Source organism: Carlito syrichta, unplaced genomic scaffold (genome assembly GCF_000164805.1).
Source record: "Carlito syrichta isolate Samal-C Ts95f unplaced genomic scaffold, Tarsius_syrichta-2.0.1 Scaffold302570, whole genome shotgun sequence".
Lineage (NCBI taxonomy): Eukaryota > Metazoa > Chordata > Mammalia > Primates > Tarsiidae > Carlito > Carlito syrichta.
Genome location: NW_007246666.1, coordinates 585516 through 611640, shown reverse-complemented (window position 1 = coordinate 611640; position 26125 = coordinate 585516). Strand labels below are relative to the sequence as shown.

Below are 26125 nucleotides of genomic sequence, written 5' to 3'. Positions count from 1 at the left end.
GCGACCGTACGGGGCCGCAGTGCAGCAGGGGTCGCGCGGCCACTTCTGGCGCCCTTCGGGTCATGCGTCGCCCTCAAGAGTCACAGCTGGGCACGGGGGCTCTCGCCTGGCATCCCAGCACTTTGGGAGGCCGAAGCGGAAGGTTCCCCTGAGCCCAGAAATTGGAGACCAGCTTGGGCAACAAAGCAGGACCTCGTCTCTGCAAAAAAATAAATAAAATAAACTCTCCGGGCGTGGTGGCGCACCCTTGTAGTCCCAGCCACTCAGATGGCTGAGGCGGGAGGATGGCCTGAGCCCAGGAGTTCGAGGCTGCGGTGGCCGTGGGCGTGGCCGCGGCGCTCCAGCCTGGGCGGCAGCGCGAGACCTCGAACGGAAATAACTGAACGAGTGAATGAATAAAATAAGAAACCAAATAGCAACGACAAACTCATCATGTATGAATGACACACTGAAAAACCCTCCCCCCCAAATTAGCGGGGCATTGGCGGTCCTCCCTCCGCAGCTCCCGAGTAGCCGGGACTTCAGGCACGTGGCACCTTGCCCCGCTAATTTTTTGATTTTACCTCCAGAGGCCGCAGGGACAACTGGAAGAGAAAATGGAAAAGCCGAAGCCGATCACGCTGTTTGTGCCGCCGAGATTCAGCAGCAGCCAGGTGTCCGCCGTGAAGCCGCAGACCTCGGGGGGAGACTCCGCTTTGTTCAGGGTACGTTCTGGGGACGCTGGGCTGCTCCAAGCAAACGCGGCGAAGCGTCCGTTCTCCCCAGTGGCATCTTCGCGTTATTTCTTCTCGGTAAATACGGCCCCCTGTGCCCAAGCCTTTTGAGCCCTGTCGCTTGGCATGCGCAATGAGCATCGCCGCGTGTAGGCATCGTTTAAGTCGTTTCCGCTTGCTGTAGAACTCGGCATACATAGGAGGACCTGCTTTTTTTTTTTTTTTTTTGAGTTGGGGTATTACTCTGTCGCCCAGGCTGGAGTGTAGTGGCACGCTCATGGCCACCGCAGCCTGGACCTGCTGGGCTCCGGTGATCCTTCCGCCTCAGTCTTCCAAGTAGCTGGAACTACAGGCACGTGCCACCATGCCTCGCTGATTTTTTGATTTTTTTTTTTTGTAGGGAGGAGGTGTCGCTGCGTTGTCTAGGCTGATCTTGGCTCAAGCAATGCTCCTGCTTTGGCCCCTAAGGGTTGGGATGACGGGCGTGAGCCCCTGTGCCTGGTGAACCTGTTTATTTTAATCCTCCCTCTTTCCTTAATTGATTTAAGGCAATTTATAAGACATATTCAATGAAATAGAATATAAATTAGGAGAACATTAGGAAAATTTCCAAGGAAATTTAGGAATATTTGGACAAATGCCCTACATATGGGTAATAATTAGTGTCGTAATTGAACTTCTGATTTGGCTCTGAGCTTCCAGGTAGGCAAGACAATGAGAGAAATTCATTTATATGGTAGAGTTCTCACTGGAAAGGAGGAATTATACCAAGTTTCTCAGGTGTAACTGTTTTTTTAACTATTGCATTGTTTTTTAAAATTTCTCATGTAGGGGGAATTATGCAATGGATACTGCAGTTTTATAAGCTGTAAAACATTTCTTATGACTGATATAAGCAAGAATATGTTATAAAAATGCCTTTCAGTAAAGACAAATCTCAATTCTGTCTAGGGAAAGATCATAATGAAATTGAAGAAAACTGCTAATACTATTTTTGAATATTACAAAACCGTGTGTTGAGTAACTTATGGTTTAGCTTCATCTAATTAAAAAATTAAAAATTTTTACTTTCTTTACATAGAAAAAGCATTTGATATTGTAAACCCTATATGTACATTAAAGTATTTACAATTATAGTCACTTCTTTAAGCAGATGTATATTACATATGTAAATATTATACTATGAGGTGTCAGGTGTGGAACAACATATTTAAGAACTTCTTTGTGTTTCTAGAGTTTCAACAAACGTACTGAAGATGATTTTCATTTTCCATTTGCAATGACTAATCTCTCCAAAAATGGGGAAAACGTTGATTCAGGTAGGAGCCTGGAAAGGCAATATATCAGCTTATATAGAAGAGTTTAATTATATACGTTGCTAGTCATTGAGAATATAACATAAGCATTATGCTAATATCCTTGACATGAAAGCTACATATACTACCTAACATAAATATAAGATAGCATATTTAATAACAATTGTCTTTTATCTTGCAGATCCTGCTTTACAAAAAGTTAACTTTCCCTCCATGATTGAGCAGGTCAGTTAAGCATAGTGTAAACGGATCTAATCTGATTAGGTACTGAATTGTTTATTTGAAGAAGAAAACACTCTTGAACTGTTGGATTACTGGTCTTCCATATTTAATTGCTGTTATTTGGAGGGTACCTGATCTCAAACCAGGTGATGTGGGGACCAAAGTGAGGTCCAAACTTTACCTGTGCAATGACCATTTGTATACCTAACCTTGAATTGTACCCTACATCTTTAAAATAATAAAAGAAAATGAAAAAGTTCAAAAAAAATACACACACACACACACACACACACACACACACACACACACACACACACACAAATTGCTATTATTTGGAAGATGTCCGTGAAAATATTTCCTAAGATGAAACATTTATTTTTTTTAGGTTGGCAATTCTGACAGTTGTCACTATCAGGAAGGACTAAAAGATTCTGATTTTGAGGTCAGAAAATTTCCCATTCATATTTAATTTCTTATAATTGGAGTATAAATTATTATTTGTATATATCTTTTGAAGTTTTGAAATATTAATATTTGGTCAATTTAAAAAATACATCCTTTAAGACCTTTTTTCTTTTAAAGTTGCTGAAACAATAGGCTTCTGTATGTTCCTGAGTTGTGAAAAGCCTCCAGTTCTTTAGGAGAAATTTAACTTTAAATCTTAGAAATCAAGACTAGAAGAACAGGAAGTAAATACAATATGTGAAAAGGCTGAAAATCAAGCCAGTATCTTACAAATAATCCTTGCATAGATGAAATTGATTAGTTAGCTGGTTTATTGTGTAAGGAATTTGTAGGGTGTGCTATACTTTTTATTTTAGTTATAAAAATTATTCTTACTTATGGCATATAGATATCTTTAAAACAAGAAATTCCATGGCATGGTAAATTACTATATATTTGTTGCTGTGATTATGGTATTACAGAATGCAAACATATGGAAGCTATTCATATATTTCAATAGCAAAAAACTTCAGGAATCAGAAACCAGTATGATTTTGAATAAACTTCGACAGTTACAATAAAAAAAGACAGGAAATCCAAATAAAACCTTAGGCTTGATAAAAGTTCTATCTTGTATTCACTATTGTTTTTCATTTAGAACTTCATGTCCTTTAGTTAATCTTCAGACTGCTTGTATGATCAAAATGTTTAAAGACTGTTGTTAAGATTTATAGATTTCTTGTAGTGATTTATTTTAGTTTTTAATCAGCTAGATTTTCCATTTACTAAAATATTTATTTTTTGCCCTCCCTTTTAACATTCTCTAGAGCTAGAAAGACTAAAATTTTTTTAACTCTTACTTGAGCACATTTTGGAGACATTTGATTTTATTCAACAAGGTATAACTTAGTCAAGTGAACTGTAACTTTAGTGAAGTAGTTAATACTGCCTTAGTAGTTTAGAGTTGATGTAGCTTTCGGTATAACTGGTGCCTAAGTTGAGAGATTTGGTCTCAGCTATTAGTATATGCATATTTTCAATAGGTACCTTTAGTTTATGTTAAAATTTTGAACAATTAATTTTGAAAATCTATTTTAATAGACTTCGGAGCCAACAAGCAGAGTATACTTGCAACTATATAAGGAAGCTGAAAAGATCAAGAAGTGGAAAATGAGTGTAGAATCTGAACTGAAGCAGAAAGAAAATAAGTTACAAGAAAATAGAAAGATAATTGAAGCACAGCGAAAAGCTATTCAGGAGCTACAGGTATAACAAAAATTTGTAAATATACTGGGGTACCAAAAAAACCATATCCACATTATAAGAGATGTTAAAAGATGTTCACTGTAATCAGAAGTGTCTGGATGCTGATGGTAACTACTTTGAGCACGTCTTGTAATGGCAGAAGTCAAACATGACTTGTGTCCATCTTTTGTTATCATATATTGAGTATTGCAATTTTAATACATTTTTTCCCTTTCTTAAAATATGTATATTTTTCTTGGCACTCTCTGTAATATAGTAAACTTATCATAATACTGTTGAATATAGAGTATTGCCAGGCTCGGTGGCTCAGCGTGTAATCTCGTGCCTTGGGAGGCTGAGGTGAGTGAATTGCCTGAGCCCGCGGGTTCAAGATCCGCCTGGGCAACTTGGGGAGAACTCATCTCTACAATAAATCAAAAAAATCAGCCAGGTGTGGTAGTACGCATCTGTAGTTTCAGCTACTTGGAAGGCTGAGGCAGAAGGATTGCCAGAGCCCAGCAGGTTGAGGCTGCGGTGGCCAGGGGCAGCCACTGTACTCCAGTCTGGGCGACAGAGTGAGACTCCAACTCAAAAAAAAAAAGGAAATAGAGTATTATTTTGGGGTGAGTTGGGTTAATCTTGTTTCTGTGATGGGAACTTTAAAGATAGGGGCTTTTTCCTTTTAGATTTAGGATAATTCTTTTTTTTTTTTTTTTTTTTTTTGAAGCTGGATCTCTCTCTGTTATCCAAGCTGGAGTGCAGTGGTGCAAGGCTCATCACAACCTCGACTTTCTGGGCTCAGCCAATCCTTCCACCTTAACCTCCCAAATAGCTGGGACTAGAGACAAGGTCTTGCTGTATTGCCCAGGTCTTAAACTCCTGAACGCATGCAGATCCCCTGCCTGGGCCTCCCAAAGTGCTGGGATTACAGGCATGAGCCATTGTACCTGGCCTGGATAGTGCTTTTTGTTTTTTGAATCTGTGTCTCACTTTGTCATCCTGGCTGCGGGATGGTGGCACAAGTCATGGCCCACCACAGTCTCGACCTCCTAGGCTCAGACGATCCTTCTGCCTCAGCCTGCCGAGTAGCTAGGACTGCAGACCTGCTTCTCCACACTGCTAATTTTTTGACTTCTTTTTTTTTTTTTTTTGTTGAGATGAAGTCTTACTGTGTAAGGCAGGCTGACCTCAAGCAATTTACCTACCTCTTAAAGTGCTGTGATTACAGGCATGAGCCACCCTGCCTGACTGATAATACTTTTTTGAAGTTTCTTTTCTACTAATTACATTTCAACTTTGGGAATGAACATAGAGGATGAGTTGTACAAAACAGTGCAGATGTTTAAGAAAATAATACATTAGATTGATTTGATGATTCTAATTATAAGAAGTTTTAATTTTTATTCCTATTATTGATGATATTTCATTTGATATAAATATCTTTTATTATACTAGTATATGATATCTCTAGATAAAAATTTAAATTTGAAACTGTAGATTTTATTTTATTGCTTATAATGAAAAGGTGTTGAGAAAATAAGACTTTGGGTTAGGAGAAAGATAGAAAACATTTTGAAATATTGAGAAGATAATATTGCATTAAAGTAATGTTGAATTTTTTTTAGATGACTCAGGAAACTTTATTTTAGATTAATTAAGGTAAGATATATTCTTATGAGAAATCCTTAAGCTGTGACATAAAGATTCCTTTTCATGTGAAAAGGAAAGAATTCTTTTTTTTTTTTTGAGTTGGAGTTTCACTCTGTTGCCACAGCCTCGACCCACTGGGCTCCGGTGATCCTTCTGCCTCAGCCTTCCGAGTAGCTGGAATTGCAGGTGTGCGCTACCACACCCAGCTGATTTTTGATTTATTGTAGAGATGAGGTCTCGCCAAGTTGCCCAGGCAGGTCTCAAACCCGTGGGCTCAGGCAATCCACTTACCTCAGCCTCCCACAGTCGCAGGATTACAGGCTGAGCCACCGAGCCCGGCTGGAAAGAATTCTTATAGAGTACAGTAGCTGTTAGGAAACAAATGTTGCCTAATGATTTTGTTCATGTTTATTTTGCCAAGCAAAACATGATGAACTGTTCTTCTGTTTTGTAAATTAGTTTGGAAATGAAAAAGTAAGTTTGAAATTAGAAGAAGGAATTCAAGAAAATAAAGATTTAATAAAAGAGTAAGTAAGTTAATGAATTTCTTCTTTCCAAGTTTGTTTTATTCCAAATTTATTATTAAAATAATTTTCAAAAAGTTATTGAACACTTTCTGTGTGTTATAATATTAATTTATAAGTAGAATTCTACCCAAATGCTATAGGATAGGGAGGACACATCCATTCTGCATTCTTACATTTGGTAAACTGTGGTCATTGACTGATAATTTCTCACATTTTAAGATAACGGGCATCAGGAAGAACCATTCCTCACTGTCAAAAAAGATGCCTGACAATCCTGTATCTACAACTGCCTATGTACATTGTCTACCTTTCTGTTTCATTATTGCCTTAGGTGCAGCACTTATAAAACAGGGCAACTTAGTTCCAAGCTATTTCTCAAATAACTGTTTTTGCCAGTGTAACAGTTTATTTCTACAGAAAAATTGTAAGTTGGAAAAGTAAATCTTACTGCTGTATGTTTTAATAACTTCAACAAGACAGCCAGAGATCTTATTATTCACCTAATGAATGCTTACTCGGAAAGTCACCTTAGTTTATGTTTTGAACATTTCCAGGACAATTAGTAAATGAAAGGTCCAACCCATTTTTCTCATTGTTTTTTGTTAGACAAATCTGGACCTGTGAATTGAAAGGCTGTTGATAGTATCTTGGGTGGAAAGTTGTTAAGGAGTTACCATTTTTACTTTTAAAGGGAGGCAGTTACTAAATCATCTTTGCTGGTGGTATAGTCAACTCATTTTTTCTTTATATAATAGTCATTTATGAGTGATATGTAATATATACCAAATATTATAATATCTTTTAAGCTTTTCTTTTATAATTGTAATATGTTTCATAGCTTTTATATGTGATTTCACTTTGAGGTCATATTTTACTTAGTCACTGTTTCCTTTGTTTCAGGAACAATGCTACAAGACATTTATGTAATCTACTCAAAGAAACCTGTGCGAGATCTGCAGAAAAGACAAAGAAATGTAAAAAATATTTTTAATGTAATTTTATAAATTTATTATTTTTTTAATAGTGGAGGTGGAAAGGAGAAGGAATTAATTATCTTTTCTTTTTTTTTTGAGTTGGAGTCTCACTCGGTCGCCCAGACTGGAGTGCCGTGGCCGCTCCCAGCCACTGCAGCCTCGCCTGCTGGCCTCTGGCAATCCTTCCGCCTCAGCCTTCCAAGTAGCCAGAATTACAGGCATGCGCTACCACGCCTGGCTGATTTTTTGATTTATTGTAGAGATGAGGTCTCGCTGCCCAGGCGGGTCTCAAACCCGCGGGCTCAGGCAATCCACTCACCTCAGCCTCCCAAAGGCGCGTGATTACAGGCTGAGCCACCAAGTCCGGCTTATCTTTTCATTTTTTAGAACCAGTTTTGATTTGAACAAACTTGGTGTGCCTCAGATTATTTTTTAAAAGTACAAATAGTAACTAGAGTCTCAATTCTTCTGAACTTTTGAAAAGACAAATTTTTTTGGAAGGTAATATATATCAAATGACATATATTTGGCATTTATAGTTAATCCCAATTTCAGGTAATTTTTAGATTCTCCCCTTCTGTCTGAAACAACCAGGAGTTGACTTAAGAATAAGAAACAGAACCACGTTCATAATAGAAAATACTGGTGGAGGGATTTGCTGAAATTATAGTAGTTAATGAAAAGTGGTACAATGTTTATTTCCAATCTAAATGGAATTCTCAAATTTCTCCTGAATATTCTTTTGAAATATTCTAATAAGGTTGTGGTATGTATATGAAAGAGCAGTTCTTTAAATTTTATGCATGTTTTGATTTTTAAATTGTAAAGTAGAATTGTTTTTTTTTAATGAAAAACAAAAATATCTGATTATCAAAAATAATAGTTTTTATCTTTGCCGTTAATTTAACATTGACTCTACTTTGTTTCTGCCAAGAATTCACTAGAAAATACCGTCTACCTGCTTTTTCAGGATATCCCCTATTTTTCTAAGCTAAAAATTTTAATTTATATCATAACTTACTGTTTAACAGTTTAGGTTTAACAGTTACATAGCGTTTGCTCAAATTCAGACTTTTAGTTTCTACCTGCTTGAGCTTGAATAATTTGAATAAATTCAGTAGTCTCTTTGACTGTCATTCTTAGTACTGTTCTGAGAATTAAATTAGTTAATAAATATAAAACACTTAGCACAGTGCAAAGTGCTTCAATGAATGTTAGCTATTTTATTATTATTATTTCTCTCTCTCTTTTTTTAAATATGGAATGCTTCACGAATTTGCGTGTCATCCTTGCGCAGGGGCTATGCTAATCTTCTCAGTATCGTTCCAATTTTAGTGTATGTGCTGCCGAAGCGAGCACTATTATTATTATTTCTAACATGCACTATTGTTAGGTTTTTTATTCTTGGTCCTTGCCTGTAGTACTTTGCTTTTTGAAACTATATATATTGCTTCCAGAATGTACTACACTACTACCAGCTCCTCCACAACATCCTGGCTTTTCAACATTCATGAATAACTTTTCTGCCTAGATATAGAAAACAGTGAATAGTACAGGGGTGGGGTAGAGGAATAGTACAATGGCTATCTCATGGAAAGTAACTTGTGCTAGAGAGACAAGTCTGCTAGTTTAGTTTTTAGCTAAGTTAGAGATCAGATGATGGGGGAGGTTTGCTGAATCAAACATTTTTTTTTCTTTTGTTTTCTTGCAGATCACTATTTTTTTTTAATCAATATTTTTTATTATGGTTTTGTGGGGTACAATTAAGGGTTAGGTGTACAATTACGTTTCATTCAGGCACCCTGTTGATAAAGAGGTGTTTTCCTATCCCCAGGCAGATATTTGCTACTGTTAATCCCATCCCCCTCCCCCCCCCGTAGTTTCCCAGTACTGTCAGTCATTTTCTTATAGTATTACATTGGATGTTGAATCAAACATTTTTTACGTGATCTTTTAAATGAACTAAAGTTAGAGGTATGTCTTGATATGACAAGTAGATGGTTAAAAAAATCTTGATACTTGCCTTATTTTATTTTATTTTATTTTTGAGTTGGAGTCTCACTCCGTCGCCCAGGCTGGAGTACAGTGGCACACTCATGGCCACCCCAGTGTTGACCTGCTGGGCTCTGGCAATCCCTCCGCCTCAGTCTTCCGAATAGCCAAAACTACAGGTGTGTGCTACTGCGCCTGGCTAATTTTTTTGATTTATTGTAGAGATGAGATCTTACCAAGTTGCCTGTGCTGGTCTCGAATCCGTGGGCTTAGGCAGTCCTCTCACCTTGGCCTCCCAGAGGGCTGGGATTACAGGCTGAGACACCGAGCCCGGCCTCTTGCCTTATTTTTAATGTAAACTCTATCCAGTCATCTCCTCCCAGAACAAAGAACAGAGGATCAAATATTTTCACTCATAAGTGGACCTTGAACAATTATCATATTACTGTAAGAAGGGGATTGGCAGTAATGGGAAACGGCCAGGGGAGTGGAGGGCACACCTCAACAACAAGGGTACCTGCATAATGAACATTTGTATACCTAACCCTGAATTGTACCCCACAGTATCCTGCTACTGCCAACGCCTTTCTTACAGTATTATGGTAAATGTTCAGGATCTGCTTATGAGTGAGAACATGTGGTACTCTGTTCTTTGTTTCTGTGATAGATCTCTTGAGTATGATAGACTCTAAATCCATCCAAGTTGCTGTGAAGTCCATATATTTGTCCTTTATGGCTGCATAATATTCCACTGTGTATATGTACCACATTTTAAAAATCCAGCCCAGTTTCAATGGGCGGCACAGTTCCAGATTTTTGCTATTGTGAATAGTGCTGCAATAAACATGCGGGTGCAGGTATCTTTTTTGTAGAATGATTTGAATTCCTTTGGGTATATTCTCAATAGGGGGATTCCTGGGTCACATGGAAGGTCAATTTCTAGTTCTTTTAGGAATTTCCACACTGTTTTCCATAGAAGTTGAACTCGTTTGCATTCTCATCAGGAGTGTAGAAGCATTCCCTTTTCTCTGCCTCTTTGCCATCATCTGTTGATGTTTTATTAATGATGGCCATTCTTACTGGGGTTAGGTGTATCTCAGTGTGGTTTTGATTTGGATTTCTCTGATGATGAGTGAGGCTGAGCACTTTTTCATGTGTCTGTTGGCTGTCCGTTTATGTTCTTTTGAGAAGTGTCTATGTCTTTTGCCTATTTTTTAATGGGGCTTTTTTTTTTTCTTTTGGCATGTTTGAGTTCCTTACAGATCCTGGATGTTAGGCCTTTGTCAGATATATAGTTGGCAAATATTTTTTCCCATTCTGTGGGCTGTCTCCCTGCTCTCTTGATGGTTTCTTTTGCTTTGCAGAAGCTTTTCATTAATGCTGTAATCTGGAATACCCCAGGGTCTGTATCTTTGATCTTTTGTTCTGTAGATCCTAGTTTTATTGCTTATCTCATCAGCTATCTTAATTTGATTGTTTGCTAGATAATAAAAATTTGAGACTTATGTTCACATTTTCCTCATTGTTTCAATGTTGAGCAATTTTGGATTATATCCTAGACATCTTGAGTATTATGTTGTGAGATTCTGGATCCTATTAAGATTTCCTGGAGAATGTTTATTTGTTCTTTAGCAGGCAGTCAACTGAATTAGGTTCAGGCTACAAATTCTGTCTTGCTTTTATGTGTGAGAATTCCAGTGTCAGTTCAGATTTCAAAGCCTTGCTTTGCTGACCTGGGTCCCTTTCATGTGTGCTCCACTCAAGGGTAATTCTGGGACTTGAGTAGTGGTTGATAGGAGGTCCAGTTTTCAAAGCCTTTGCCAAGTTGCTTTGAGGGTGTCCTATACATGTACATTGTTTCCCTCATGGGACTTGTGCTCATTCATACCCAGAATTAGCCAATCCCCTTCTCCAACTGTCTCTGTATTACTCCCTCACTCTCTCTTATTAGGGAAAAAAACTAAACAAATGGGAAACACCTTCACATGGAAGGCAGCTATGCTCACCACCAGATCACCAGTGCCACCCTCACATGAATAACTTCTTCAAGTTTTTACTCCTCTCCCTGAGCTCTCTGCTTTTGCTTACTTTTTGGAGCCCTCAAAGATTTGTTTTTGTATTTTGTTCAGATTTGTTTATTTTTGTGATTTAGAGTCTCACTCAATCATCCAGGCTGGAGTGCAGTGGTGCAATCATAGCTCACTACAGCCTTGAACTCTTGAACTCAGCAGATTCAGCCACTTCAGCTTTCTGAGTAACTGGAACTACAGTCGCATACCACCACCCCCAGCTAATTTTTACTTTTTTTTTTTTTTGTAGAGGTGAGGTCTTGCTATATTGCCTATGCTAGTCTTGAACTCCTGGGTTCAAATAGCCCTTCTGTCTGGGCCTCCCAAAGTGCTGGGATTATAGGCTTGAGCCACCGTACTGGCTATTATGAATTTTTAGTTGTAACCAATGGGAGAGATAGGCTGTAGTGGGGTTACTCCATCTTGGCTAGCACTGGAAGTTTGTTTTTTTAAAAATCCTCAACCTATTCTAAGCCTGTTAATTCCTTATAATATTTTTATATATTTGACTTTTAATAGTGGAAAATAATTTCCTCTAGGTTTTTAATTGTTTGTAGCAGGAAGATTGATCTGAATCTCTTAACCATTAGCAGAAAAGAGTCCTTGATGCTTTTCTGAAATGATTTTTTAAAATCATGCCACTGTCTAATTACTTCCATGACTTTTCATAATTTTCAGGATAGCATGCTATTTGCCACTTCCCTCTACCTTGCAAAATGTCCCCCTCATATCACGTGTTCTTGAAAGACTACTTGTTATCTTTTAAACAGATTCTGTGTCCGTACACTTACATATATTTTTCCTTTTATTGGCTGTTCCTCCTTCATTCATCTTAACTCCTATCTGACCCTCTAAACTCAGAATAAATATCACCATTCTTGGGAAATATTCCTAATCGGGCAGTCTGATTTAGATGTTCTTCTTTCGCTTAGTACTTTGAATATATCTCTATCATGTATTTATTCACATTCCTCCAATAAATAGTTATTGAATGCCTACTATGTGTTAGACATCTCACTGTAAGCTTGAGGGCAAGAGACCATGACTTATTTGACTCTGTATATGCAACACTTTGCACAGTGTCTGTGAAGATGGTACGCAATAAATAAATTCATAAATAAAAATAAATTTGATCTTAGATGTCCCTTTTAAAAAAATCCTTTAAATGGCTGTCTGTTACACAGAGATTTATTTTGGAATTTGTTAGCCTGATGTTCCAAGGACTGCATAAACCCTTTTCCTAGCTTTACCCTTTTAACTAATTTAGAGTTGGAAAGGAATTTAAAATCTCTGTAGTTCACTTACCTTTCTGTTACTTTGATTTACTTTATAGCATTTCTACTAACTGGTAGTGTTTCCTATGCTTGAATATATTCAGTTATGGGGAACTCGCTAACCCCAAGACTGTTAGTTACATGCGCAGCTCTTATTTTAATATTAAACTGAAATTTCTACGTGTGTGTATTTTTAAAAATTATTATTATTTTTTGAGTCAGGGTCTTACTCTTGCCCAGGCTGGAGTGCAGTGGCACAATCACAACTCATTGCAGCCTCGACTTCCTGGGCTCAGACGATCTTTCTGCCTCTGTAAGCTGGGACTACAGGCATGCACCACCATGCCTGGCTAAGTTTTTTATTTTTTCTTTTTTTTGAATTGAGGTCTCGCTATGTTGCCTAGGCTAGTCTCAAATTCCTGAGCTTAAACATTCTTCCCACCTGGGCCTCCCAAAGTGCTGGGATTTGAGCTACTGCAGTAAAAAACCTTGGCAGTTTTTCTATTCTTTTTTTTTTTTGAGTTGGGTCTCACTCGGTCGCCCAGACTGGAGTGCAGTGACCGCTCCCGGCCTCGACCTGCTGGGTTCTGGTGATCCTTCTGCCTCAGCCTTCCAAGTAGCCAGAATTACAGGCGTGCGCTACCACGCCTGGCTGATTTTTTGATTTATTGTAGAGATGAGGTCTTGCCGGCCCAGGCGGGTGTCGAACCCGCGGGCTCAGGCAATCCACTCACCTCAGCCTCCCAAAGGCGCAGGATTATAGGTTGAGCCACCGAGCCCGGCAGTTTTTCTGTTCTTATGGTAAGTCCTCTTTCATACAGAAAAAGTATAAACCTTTTAAAAGATACTTTGTTTTATAACAGTTTCAAATTCACAGCAAAATTCAGAGGAAGGTATAGATATTTCCCACAAACCCTCTGCCCCACACAAGTATAGACTTCCTCACTATCAACATCTCTTCAGCAGAGTGTTACATTTGTTAAAATTGATGAACCTACATTGACACATCAATGTCACCCAAAGTTCATAGTTTACATTAGGATTCACTCTTGGTATTGCATATTCTATGGGTTTGGACAAATATATATACCATTATAGTATAGTATATATAGTATGAAATGCAGAGTAGTTTCATTGTCCTCAGATTCCTCTGTGCTTCTTCCCCCTTCACCCCAAAATTGGCAACTACTGATTTTTTGAACTGACTTTTCCAGAATGTTAGGTAGTTGACATCACATGATATGTAGCCTTTTCAGATTGACTTCCTTCACTTAGTAGTATGCATTTAAGGTTCTTTTATGTATTTTCATAACTTGATAGTTCATTTTTTAAATCACTGAACAATTTTCTATTCATTGTTTGCCTGTACCACATCGTGTTTATCCATTTGCCTACTGATGGACATCTTTGTTGCTTCCAAGTTTTGACAATTATGAGTAAAGCTGCTATAAACATACACATGCAGACTTTTGGGTGGACATAAATTTGAAGTTCCTTTGGGTAAATACCAAGGAGTATGATTGCTGGATTGTATGGTAAAAGTATGGTTGTGGTATAAGAAACCACCAAACTACCTTCCAAAGTCTTTACCATTTTTCATTTCCACCAGCATTGAATGTGAGTTTCTGTCGTTATATACCCTCACAAGTGTTTGGTATTTTCAATGTTCTGGATTTTGGCTATTCCAATAGGTTTGTAATGGTATATCATTGTTGTTTTGTTTATTTTGTTTTTGAGTCGAATCTCACTCTGATCCCCAGACTGGAGTGCAGTGGCACAATCATGGCTTACCATAGCCTTGACCTCCTGGGCTCATGTGATCATTCCATCTCAACTTCCCAAGTAGCTGCGACTATAAGTGTGTACCACCATACCCAGCTAATTTTTGTGGATTCTTTTTTTGAGTTTTTATGGAAATAAAGTCTCACTATGTTGTCCAGGCTGGTGTTAAACACCTGGGCTCAAGTGATCTTCCTACCTTGGCCTCCCAAAGCAGTGGAATTACAGGCGTGAACTACTGTGCCCAGCCCTCATTATTTTAAATTGTATTTCCCTGGTGACATGATGGGAGCATCTTCATATGATTACTTGCCATCTCTATATCTTCTTTGGTAATGTGTCTGTTAAAGTCTTTGGCCCATTTAAAAAATCATGTTGTTTATTTTCTTACTGTTGAGTTTTAAGAGTTCTTTGTATATTATAAATAAGTTTTTTTAACCAGATATAAATATTTTACAAATATTTTCTTTCAGTCTGCGACTTATATTCTCATTCTCTTGAAATTGTCTTTTTCAGAGCAGAAGTTTTAAATTTTAATGAAGTCCAGATTATCAATTATTTCTTTCATGGACCATGTCTTTGATGTTGTATCTAAAAAGTCATCGAGATATCTAAAGTCATCTAGGTTTTCTCCTGTTATCATCTAGGAATTTTATAGTTTATTTTTACATTTAGGGCTATGATCCATTTTAAGTTAATTTTTGTGAAGGTTGTAAGGTCTGTGTATAGACTGTGTGTGTGTGTGTGTGTGTGTGTGCGCGCGCGCATGTGTCTGTATGTCTACACTTCTTTCAGCACCATTTGTTGAAAAGAGTATCTTTTCTCCATTGTATTGCTGTTTTTCCTTTGTCAGAGATCAGTTGACTATATTTATGTGAGTCCATTTCTGGCCCAGTTTGTTCCACTGATCTATTTATCTTTTTTTCTACCAATACCACACTGTTGATTACTGTAGAAGTATAATAAGTCTTGAAGTTCTCTAACTTCAGAATCAGTTTGTAGATACCCATAAGATAACTTGCGGATATTTTGATTGTATTGAATTTGCACTGACTCTGTAGATCAAGTTGGGAAGAACTGATGTCTTGACAATATTGAGTCTTTCTATCCATGAACGTGGACTATCTTTCTATTGATTTAATTATTCTTCGATTCATTTCATTAGAGTTTTCTGGTTTTCCTCATATAGATCTTGCATGTATTTTGTAAAATTTGTACCTAAGTATTTTATTTTTTGTGAACTATTGTAAATGGTATTGCATTTTTAATTTCTTTCTTTTTGTTTTTTTATTTTAAAGATGTGGGATACAATTCAGGGTGGGGTATACAGATGTTCATTATGCAGGTACTCTTGTTGATGAGGTATGGCATTTTAAATTTCAAATTCCACTTGTTCATTGGTAGTATATAGGTAAGAGATTGACTTTTGTATATAGGTAAGTATAGTATATAGGTAAGAGATTGACTTTTGTATATTAATGTTGTAGCTTGCAACCTTGCTATACTTGCTTATAAGTTGCAGGAATTTTTTGTTGATTCATTCAGATTTTCTACACAGATAATTATGTCATCTATGAACAAAGACAGTTTTATTTCTTCCTTCTCAATATATAACCCTTTTATTTCCTTTTCTTGTTTTATTGTTAATTAAAACTTTTAGTACAGTGTTGAAAAGGAGTGGTGAGAGAGGACATCCTTGCCTTGTTCCTGATCTTAGTGGGAAAGTTTCTAGTTTCTAACCATTAGTTATTATGTTAGTTGTAGGTTTTTTGTAGTTATTCTTTATTAGTTTGAGGAATTTCCCCTCTATTTCCAGTTTACTGAAAATTTTTTTCATTAATAGGTATTGATTTTGTCATATGCTTTTTCTGTATCTATTGACACAAGCATACAATTTTATTTAGCCTGTTGATGTGATAGATTACAATAATTGATTTAAACATATTGAACCAGCCTTGCACATCTGGAATAAATCCCAGTTGGTTAGATTATATAATTCTTTTTATATATTGTTTGGATGTGATTTGCTAATATTTTGTTGAGAAATTTTCCATCTGTGTTCATTACAGCTATTGATCTGTAGTTTTCTTATAATAACTTTATCTGGTTTTGGAATTAAGGTAGTGCTGGCTTCATATAATAAGTCAGGAAATATTTCCTGTGCTTCTATCTTCTGAAAGAGATTGTAGAAAATTGGTATAATTTTTTCCTTAAATATTGATGGTGAACCCACGAGGCCTGATGTTTTCTGTTTTGGAAGGTTATTAATTATTGATTCACTTTCTTTAATTGATATATGCTTATTCAAACTTTTTAATTCATTGAGATTTGGTAATTGGTCCATTGCATCTGGGTTATCAAATTTTGGGACATAGAGTTATTATTATTTTTTATTTTATTAAAATATTTCCTGAAAAATCCACAATTTAGGTAGGGTTCAGCAGGGACAATACATCCCTGCTCTCTACTCAGCATCAACTGGCACAGCTTTGGGGTGAGGAGCTGGGGTCATCTGAAGCCTTGTTCATCCACACATCAAGCACCTGAGGTAGAAGACACAAACAGCCAGGACTGGAGGACTGGAGTGCTGGGGCTCCTTGGGCGTGTGTGTGTGTGTGTGTGTGTGTGTGTGTGTGTGTGTGTGTGTGTATGTGTATGTGTGTCTCCACATGGTCTACGCAGTATGTAGCTTCTGGATAGCTCAAGGCTCCCAAGCATGTGTCCAAGAGAGAGCCAGGTGGAAGCTGCACCTTTTGCTACCCAGCCTTGGAGGTCATAAAGCATCCTTTCCACTATGTAACTAAAAGTTATTTGGAATATTGTATTCCATTATAATCCTCTTAATGTTCATGAGCTCTGTAGTGCTGGCTCCTCTTTTTTTTCTGTATTAGTAATTTGAAACCTCTCTCTATTTTTCTTAGCCTGGCTAGAGACTTATTGATTTTATTGATCTTTTCAAAGAACCAGCTTTTGGTTTTATTGTCTTGATTTTCTGTTTCATTGATTTTTGCTCTAATTTTTACTGTTTTTTTTCTTCTGCTTACTTTGGATTTAATTTGTTCTTTTTCTAGTTGCCAAAGGTGGAAACTTAGATGATTGATTTTAGATCTTTTTTTGTAATATATGCATCCAATGCTATAAATTTCCTGTAAGCTTTTACTGTATTCTACAGATTTTGATAGACAGTATTTTCATTTTCATTTAGTTTAAAATATTTTTCAATTTTAATTGTGATTTCTTTTTTGACTCATGTTATCTAGAAATATGTTGTTTGATCTCCATGTATTTTGGGATTTTTCAGATAGCTTTCTGTTACTGATTTCTAGTTTAATTCTACTGTAGTCTGAGAGAAGACACTGCTTGATTTCTAATCTTTAAAATTTGTAATGCTGTGTTTTATGGCCCAGAATATGGTCTGTCTTGGTGAATGTTCCATACAAGCTTGAGAAGTATGTGTATTCTGTTGTTGTTGGATTAAGCAGTCTTAAGATGTTCAGGTGATTGATGGTGCTGTCAACTTCAACTACAGATTGAGCATCTCCAATCCAAAAATCCAAAATCCAAAATGCTTAAAACTTGAAAAGTTTTTGAGCACTGAAATGCTCAAAGGAAATTTTCATTAGAGTATTTTGGATTTTTGATTTTCAGATTAGGGTTGCTTTACTAGTAAATATAATGCAAATATTTCAAAATCTGAAAAAGCCCCAGATCTGAAATACTTCTGGTCCCAAGCATTTCGTATAAGGTATACTCAGTCTGTACATCTCAGTGATTGTCTGCCTGCTGGATAACTTCATTTCTGATAGAGGGGTATTGAGGTCTACAACTATAATACTAGATTCATTTATTTTACCTTACAGTTCTATCAGTTTTTGCTTCATGTATTTTTGACACTGTACACATACACATGAAAATTGTTATAACTTCTTGAAGAATTGACCCCTTTATCATTTTGTAATGACTCTCTTTATGTCTTATAACTTTACTTGATCTGAAGTCTGCTATGTCTGAAATTAATACAGCTATTCCTGCTTTCTTTTGATTAGTGTTCATATGGTATATCTTTCTCTATTTACTTTTAATCTACATGTGTTTTTATATTTAAAGTGAGTTTCTTGTAGACAACATAGTTTTTCTTTGCCTTTTAACTTCCTTTTTAATCCACTTTGACAATCAACCTGTCTTTATTGGTCATTTAGATCAGGGCCCCCAGCTCCCGGGCCACAGATTGGTACTGGTTCATGGCCTGTTAGGCACCAGACCACACAGTAGGAGGTGAGCAATGGGCAAGCAAGTAAAGCTTCATTTGTATTTACAGCTGCTCCCTATTGCTCACATTACAACTTGAGCTCAGTCTTCTGTCAGATCAGCGGTGGCATTAGATTCGCATAGGAGTGTGAACCCTGTAGTGAACTGCACACGCAAGGGATCTAGGTTGCATGTTCCTTATGAGAATCTATTGCTTGATGATCTGAGGTGGAGCTGAGGCAATGATGCTGACACTGGGGAGCAGTTGCAAATACAGATTACCATTAGCAGTAAGGTTTGAATGCACAGAGAACATCATAAATAACTGCTTGCAGACTCATGTCAAAACCCTGTCAGTGAGTGGCAAGTGAGTTGATGTACTTCAATTGTACAGCTGCATGTGGTGGCAGAATTTAAGTCAGGATCCGACACTTATTTTAGTCTGTGCATGGCCCACTCATTATTTAATTCACCACTTCTCCCTGCACCTTTTTTAAAATGGTGAATTGTATAATTATTTCACTATATATTACAATGTAATAATAATATAAATAAAGTGCACAATAAATGTTATGCTCTTGAGTCATCCCGAAACCATCTCCCACCCCCAGTTTGTGGAAAAATTGTCTTCCACAGAACTGGTCCCTGATGCCATAAAGGTTGGGGACCGCTGATTTATACCATTGTTCTTCAACATGACTATTTATATAGTTGTATTATTTTCTACCATATTTATTGTGTTTTTTTTGTCCTGTTGTGTTCCTGCTTTTGCCTTTCACTCTTTTTTCTGCCATTTGTGATTTTAGTTGAGCATTTTCTGTGATTTCATTTTCTCTCTTAGCATATGGGTTACAGTTTCTTAAACTAAAAAAAAAAAAAAAGCTTCCCTAGAATTTGCAATATGCTGTAATTCAAGTGTGATTCCTTATAATAACACAATAATCCTAATTCTTCCCTTCCCTCTTTTGTATCATTGCTGTCATTCATTTCACTTAAATATAGGCATACATGATCTACATCACTGTTGTTATTATTTTTAGCACACATGTTAGATCAATTAAGAATAAGAATTTTTTTTTTCCTTGAGTTGGAGTCTCACTCTGTTGCCCAGGCTGGGGTGCAGTGGCACATTCACAGTCACTCCAGCGTTGCCCTACTGGGCTCTGGCAGTCCTTCCGTCTCAGCCTTCCAAGTAGCTGGAACTACAGGCACGCACTACCATGCTCAGCTAATTTTTGATTTATTGTAGAGATGAGGTCTCGCCAAGTCGCCTGGGCTGGTCTCAAACCCACGAGCTTAGGCAATCCACTCACCTCGATCTCCCAAAGTGCTGGGATTACAGGCTGAGCTACTGAGCCCGACTTTTTTTTTTTAGAATATCACTTATTCCTGCTGTGATGCTGGGGTGTGTGTGTGTATGTGCATGTCTTTGTAGATGTGAATTCCTTTTTTTGTTTTTGATTTGGGGTCTCACTGCAGCCTTGACCTTTAGGTGATTCTCCTGCCTCAGCCTCCTGTGTAACTGGGACTACAAGCACATGCCACCATGCCTGGCTAAATTTTAAAAATTTGTATGTTGCCCAGACTGGTCTCAAACTCCTGAGACCAATTGCTGTGTTGCCCAGACTATTCTCAAACTCCTGAGCTCAAGCAACCCTCCCACCTTCGCCTCACAGAGTACTTGGATTACAGGTGTGAGCCACTGCACCTGTATTTCTTACTTACATCATTTTCTTTCTCTAGAAAAGATTCTTTCAACATTTCTTGGAAGGCAGGTTGCTGGCAACACATTCTTTCAATTCTTGTTTGTCAGAGAAAGTCTTTATTTCTCCTTCACTTTACAAGAATAATTTCTCAGGGTATAGAATTCTATGTTGCTGGGGTTTTTTTTTCTTCTCAATACTTTAAATATTTTACTGTATTCTCTTCTTCCCTGAATGGTTTCTGAGAAGTCAGATGTAATTTATATTTTTTTCCTCTATAGGTAAGAGTTATTTTTTTCCTTTAGCTTCATTTTTAATCTTCTATAGTTTGAATATGATATGTCTTAGGTATAGTTTTTTTTTTGCACTTATTTGTCTTTCTGTTCTATGAACCTCTTGGATCTGTGGTTTGGTACCTAACATTAATTTGAGAGGAAACTCTCAGCTATTATTGTTACAAATATTTCTTCTGTACCTTTCCCATTTTCTTCCCCTTCTAGTTATATTTCTGTTATGCATTTATTATACATTTTGTAGCTCTCCAACAGTTCTTGGATACCCTGTTCTGTTTTTTTTCCAGTCTGTTTTTCTCTTTGCTTTTCAGTTTTGGAGGCTACTACTGAGATATCTTCATGTTCAGAGTCTTTCCTCAGTTGTGCCTAGTCTGTTTATTAGCCTTTCATTTCTGTTAGTGTTTTTGATTTGTAGCATTCTGTTTTGACCCATTCTTAGAATTTCTTTCTCTCTACTTAAGTTGCATATCTATTTTTGCATGATGTATACTTTAGCCACTAGAACCTTTAGAATAGTAATCAATGTGGTTTTAAATTTCTGGTCTGATAATTCCAGCATCCCTTCCCTGAGTCTGGTTCTGATGCTTGCTCTATCTTATTGTATTGTGTTTTTTGCCTTTTAGTATGCTTGTAATTTTTTCTTGATAGTTGGGCATGATGTATTGGGTAAAGGAACTGCTGGAATATGGTAGTAAGGTGCAAGGGAGGGGGGCCTCACTCTTTAAGTAAAGCTTTGCCTCAAGACTGTGAACTTCATTAATGCTTCTCAGCCCCCACCTATCTGTCCTTCCTTAGCTGGGACAGAGTGGGTAGAGTGGGCTGGAATTGGGTATTTCCCTTTTTCTCTGTGCAAGAAGAGAGGGAGATGTGGTTGGTTCTTTTCCTTTCTCCACATGGAAGTCTACAGATAACTAGAATTGGATATTTTCCTTCCCCTAGGTCAGTTAGGTTCTTACAAATGTTGAGTAGATTGTGGTCTGCTTAAATAGTTTCTCCTGAGGGCAGGCCTTGTTAAGAAGAACAGGATCCACGGGCATGGTTCAGAATGGTTCCCTTCCTTCTCCCCTTTTGATGCATAAGGGATATTTGTCCTAGTTTCACTGGGAGAACTTGGTAGGACACCAGGAGGTAAAACTTATAAGAGTGTGGGGACCCCTAATGACCAGGTTCCCCTCGAGTTTTTGTCTCTCAGATTTGTTCACACTGACTTTCCAGTATTCTATTAATTGTGGTTAAGGTTTTTCTTTCGTGGCTCTGGCTCCTCAGAGTTTTCTGCTTGTGGGTTTCTTCCCTGGTAAGGTGTGATTCTTTGTGTTTACCTGTATGTCTCTCCAGTTTTGGCGTAGTAGTTTGCTCTGGGACCCCACTTCTCCTATGGATCTGAAAAGAGTTACTGATTTTTTTTTTTAGTTTATTCAGCTTTTTACTTGTTAGAATAGTGAATTTTAACCCTCATACCAAATTGGACCAAAACTGCTTTTGATGCAGTGGAAAAGGCCCAGTACTGATTTAAATATCCCAATGTCCTTCATTAACAAAGAATTTTAAATATTTTAATATTTTCCTGAGGCAGTTTGAGTATTGTCTTGTTGGCATCATAAGTGTTTTAAAATTTAATTTTGAAATGTTTTATATTAATGATAGATGAATATGAACGAGAAGAAACCAGACAAGTTCATATGGATTTAAATAATAACATTGAGGTAAGTGTTAGTTAAAATCTCAATATTTTAAACAGAATTTCTAGGAAAAGCAGAGTGATAGCTGCAAAAATATGGACAACTCTTCTTGCTAAAAGGATTATTGTTTATTAGTTGATGTGTTATTGTGTCACCAGTAAGATTTCCAAGGTTCCATACTATGAGTATTAATATTTTATGTAGTATCTTTTTTATTTACATGTTAGTGACACTGTTGAACTTTATTTATCAATTATTTATTGACTTTGTGTCAGAGACCATCATATTATGACACATAACCATTCATTTGAAAACATATAAAGTATTATTAATCTGTATCTGTCTCCTATTTATCTTTGTTTTCTCATCTCCTATCATTCTCCACTTTGCTTTTCTGCCGTAGTCACTCTTTTTTTGTGTTTCTCAAATTTGCTAAGCTCTGATTATGGTTCTTGGAGTTTGTTCCCTTTTCAGAATTTTTGTGTTCAAGAGCTTACTTCTAAACTTTATCCTCCTTACTATTTTATCTAAAATATATTTCCACTCAATTATTCTTTATCTTTCCACCTCATTTAGTTTTTCTGAAGAGTACTTAAAATGACATGATATTTCTTTTATATGCATATGCGTATATATGTAATATAAGTTACATTGGAATATAAATTAGTTCTAATAGGGTAGAGACTTTGTTTTCTATGCCAATTGCCTAAAACAATTATTGGCAGATACTAAGGCACTCAGTACACATTTAATGAATGAATGAATGAATGAATCTGATTTTGCAAAGCAAGATTTGTTGAATGTTGAATGAACGCATGGTGCCAGATGATGGAAGTGTAATTTTTGACTTATATGGGGAGAGGTCTCACTTTAGTGGGAAGACAGAAATTCAATAAATAAGTATGAATAAATATGAAATTACCATTTGTGATATGTACTATAAGTAAATGGCTGGAGTACCAGCAGTCCTTTTGCTGCTGCTTTGTTTTGTATGACGTCTCCAAGACCTTTACGCTTGTAGGAGACGAACATAATTGGCACTCTTTATACATTTTTAGTAAATTATTGAAATTGTAGGGCTTTTGCTATTCAAAGTTGCATGGTTTTAAATCAGTGACCACATGATAAAAAATTTCTAATATTTTCTTAGCTTTAAGAAACCTATTTAAAAAGTCAAAGTGTGATTCCTAAAAGTTAAACTTTATATTACAGAAAATGATAACAGCTTTTGAGGAACTTCGTGTGCAAGCTGAAAATTCCAGACTGGAAATACATTTTAAGTGTAGGGATCCTATTTAATTTTTAAAATTATGGTTCTTCTATTTATATCTCATTAGATTCTATTAATGCTTTTATCTCTTCAGCCTGATGCTCTTGACTATCTTATATTTTCTATTTTATTTATTTTTAAAAGTTTCTCAAAATTTTTTGGAATGCGGCAGGGAATTAGTATATATCAACACTTTCTACCTTAGAAACATTTGCCATGAAATCAAACTTATTACTATTTGTATTTAATGTTTCTAGATGTATGATCTGGCCTTATTTTTACATTTCTTGGTAAAGTATGCATGTTAACACATAAATTGAAGTTTAAAATAATTTTGAGATAAATAAGGGAGTAAAAGAAACTTTACATTTTATTTGTAATAGAAAGGTTACACAATTATGTTAAGAAATTATAATATATTTGTTTTACTTTTAAAGTAAAAGAAGATTATGAAAAATTTCAACACCTTGAACAAGAATACAAGAAGGAAGTAAATGACAAGGAAAAGCAGGTTTAAAAAAAATTTTTTGAAACCAACTCCCTGTATTCTTTGTGTTTGCTAATTCCTAAAATACTTAAAATTTCAAAAGAAATTTGTATTTGTTGACTGCATGATGTAAATTTCCATGAGATAATTTTAATAGTATATGTATCCAAGTATTTAGCCTTTTGCCTAACCAAGTTAATTTTCATTGACTCAGGTATGCACTCACTGAATGCTAGCTTTTTTGGTTTTTCTTCAGTGAATATTCTATAATATACCTATGAGTGGCTAATAGGTCATTGCTTCAAAATATATTATTTTTAGAGAAATTTTGTTCAGATAAAAACTTCATAAAATTTAAAGATAATCATTGGCAACTCACATTTTGGAGTTTATTTTGAAATACACTATCCATAACACCATGAAGAGAAACCAAAACAGTCTTTTGCTTCTTTCTATTAATGTCACATAGTGGAAGACTTGAAAATGGTAAGTCTGTATTCTCTGGCGTTCACAAGAATGTTAATTTCAGATTATTGTTATGTTACCTCTATCAATTTAACACCTTCTGCTTCCTAAATGGAAAGTAATATATAGAAAGGAATCGTCTTCTCTCTCTTTTTCTGCTTTAATTTGCCACAAGATAACTTGTAATATCCATAAATAAGGATATTCACTTTAACAATAGTAAGAAAAGTTAATTGGAAGTACAGAGAGGATAGAGCTTTAAGTCATAGTTAAATGATAGCATTTCTATTTATGTTTTGTGCTTAGAAGTTGTTTTTTTTTAAATTGGAGTCTCACTCTGTCGCCCAAGCTCGAGTGCAGTGGTATGCTCACAGCCACCCCAGTGGCTACCTGCTGGGCTCAGGCAATCCTTCTGCCTCAGCCTTCCAAGTAGTCGGAACTACAGGTGTATGCTACTATGCCCAGCTAATTTTCGATTTATTGTAGAGCTGAGGTCTTGCCAAGTTGCTCAGGCTGTTCTTGGACCCACAGGCTCAGGCAATCCACTCGCGTTGGCCTCCCAGAGTGCTGGGATTACAGGCTGAGCCACTGAGTCCAGCCGTGCTTAGAACTTTTGAAATAATTGACAATTTTTTTTATTTTTACTTTATTTTTAAGCCAAATATTTGAAAGAAGGAAGTCTTTTTTAAAATTTGAAATTGTGCTTATTATAAAAAAACACAAAACTGGAATGAAGTGCTAAAAAAGCTTGTTGGAGTTCTGGGTGCATGGGTAGAGCTTATAGATTGTTAAACTTCCTTACAAAATGATGCTGCAGCCAGCTGGTATTTTTGCTAGAGACCCCCAAATGTCATTATTTATAACACTTGTTTGCTAGGTCTCTCCAAATCCCTGCTTGGAATATAAACTTGACTAATGGCATTATGGAGCTGGCTTGGATAGGCTACTTCACCACTATATATGCTGATTTTTCTATTATATCCTTTACCCCCGTCCCTTCTTGTGCTTGGAATATCCATGTTTAGAGATTACTCTTTTCAGTTTGATATGTCATTATCTCATGCAAAGATGGAATAGGATTAGTTCTCTGACCACATTGGTTGTCAGGTAGTAGAATCTAGTGTAGGAAGATTGAGTGGACCAGCTGAAAAGCACATAGATAAGTACCTAAAATAATTGTAGGTGATGATAAATGCTAAGGTGTCATATTTAACTTTAGATGTATATATAACATATTATTTAAATATTTCATTTTAGGTATCACTGCTATTGATCCAAAGCACCGAAAAAGAACAAAAAATACAAGATTTAACATGTCTGCTAGAGGAATCCAGAGATAAAGCTAATCAATTAGAGGAAAAGATAAGTAAGAATCTGTATAAGAAAATATAGCAATGTGTCTTGTGTATTCCTCTTGTTATGCTTTGAATCATGGCTTTCATCACAAGTTTGTTGAATGCTTTCCAGTGCTTTAATTCTCAACCTGGGTTGGATCAGTTGGAGAAGGGCATAATTGAATCGGGGAAGCTTTTGTAAAATATATATATACACACACACACACGCATACACACACGCATACACACACACACACACACACACACACACGCACACTCTTCCATACTCTTATCTTCTTCAAACATTTCAACAGTGTGCTCCACAGTGACAACAATCTTTGTCTTTTTTGTTCACTGATGCATTTCAGCTGCCTCCAACAGTGCCTGGTGCATGTAAGGCACTCAGTAAATATTTTATGAATGAATCCTATGGTAACACAA

At 36.5% G+C, this 26125-nt stretch overlaps 1 protein-coding gene across 3 annotated transcripts in view; it reads left to right on the top strand.

The window, feature by feature from the left end:
• The first annotated feature begins 586 nt into the window (after positions 1-586).
• Positions 587-26125, top strand: part of SYCP1 (synaptonemal complex protein 1) — a 175925-nt gene continuing 150386 nt past the window's right edge. For all 3 annotated transcript variants that reach the window (XR_002481905.1, XM_008056892.1, XM_008056891.1), the window contains exons 1-11: positions 587-704; positions 1948-2032; positions 2211-2254; positions 2637-2693; positions 3797-3961; positions 6050-6117; positions 7018-7091; positions 22094-22152; positions 23341-23410; positions 23836-23909; positions 25608-25716. Coding sequence is in view for 2 of the 3 variants with exons in the window: in XM_008056892.1 (XP_008055083.1) it covers positions 597-704; positions 1948-2032; positions 2211-2254; positions 2637-2693; positions 3797-3961; positions 6050-6117; positions 7018-7091; positions 22094-22152; positions 23341-23410; positions 23836-23909; positions 25608-25716 (913 nt within the window). In the remaining variant the exon portion in view is untranslated. The remainder of the gene's footprint in view (positions 705-1947; positions 2033-2210; positions 2255-2636; positions 2694-3796; positions 3962-6049; positions 6118-7017; positions 7092-22093; positions 22153-23340; positions 23411-23835; positions 23910-25607; positions 25717-26125) is intronic.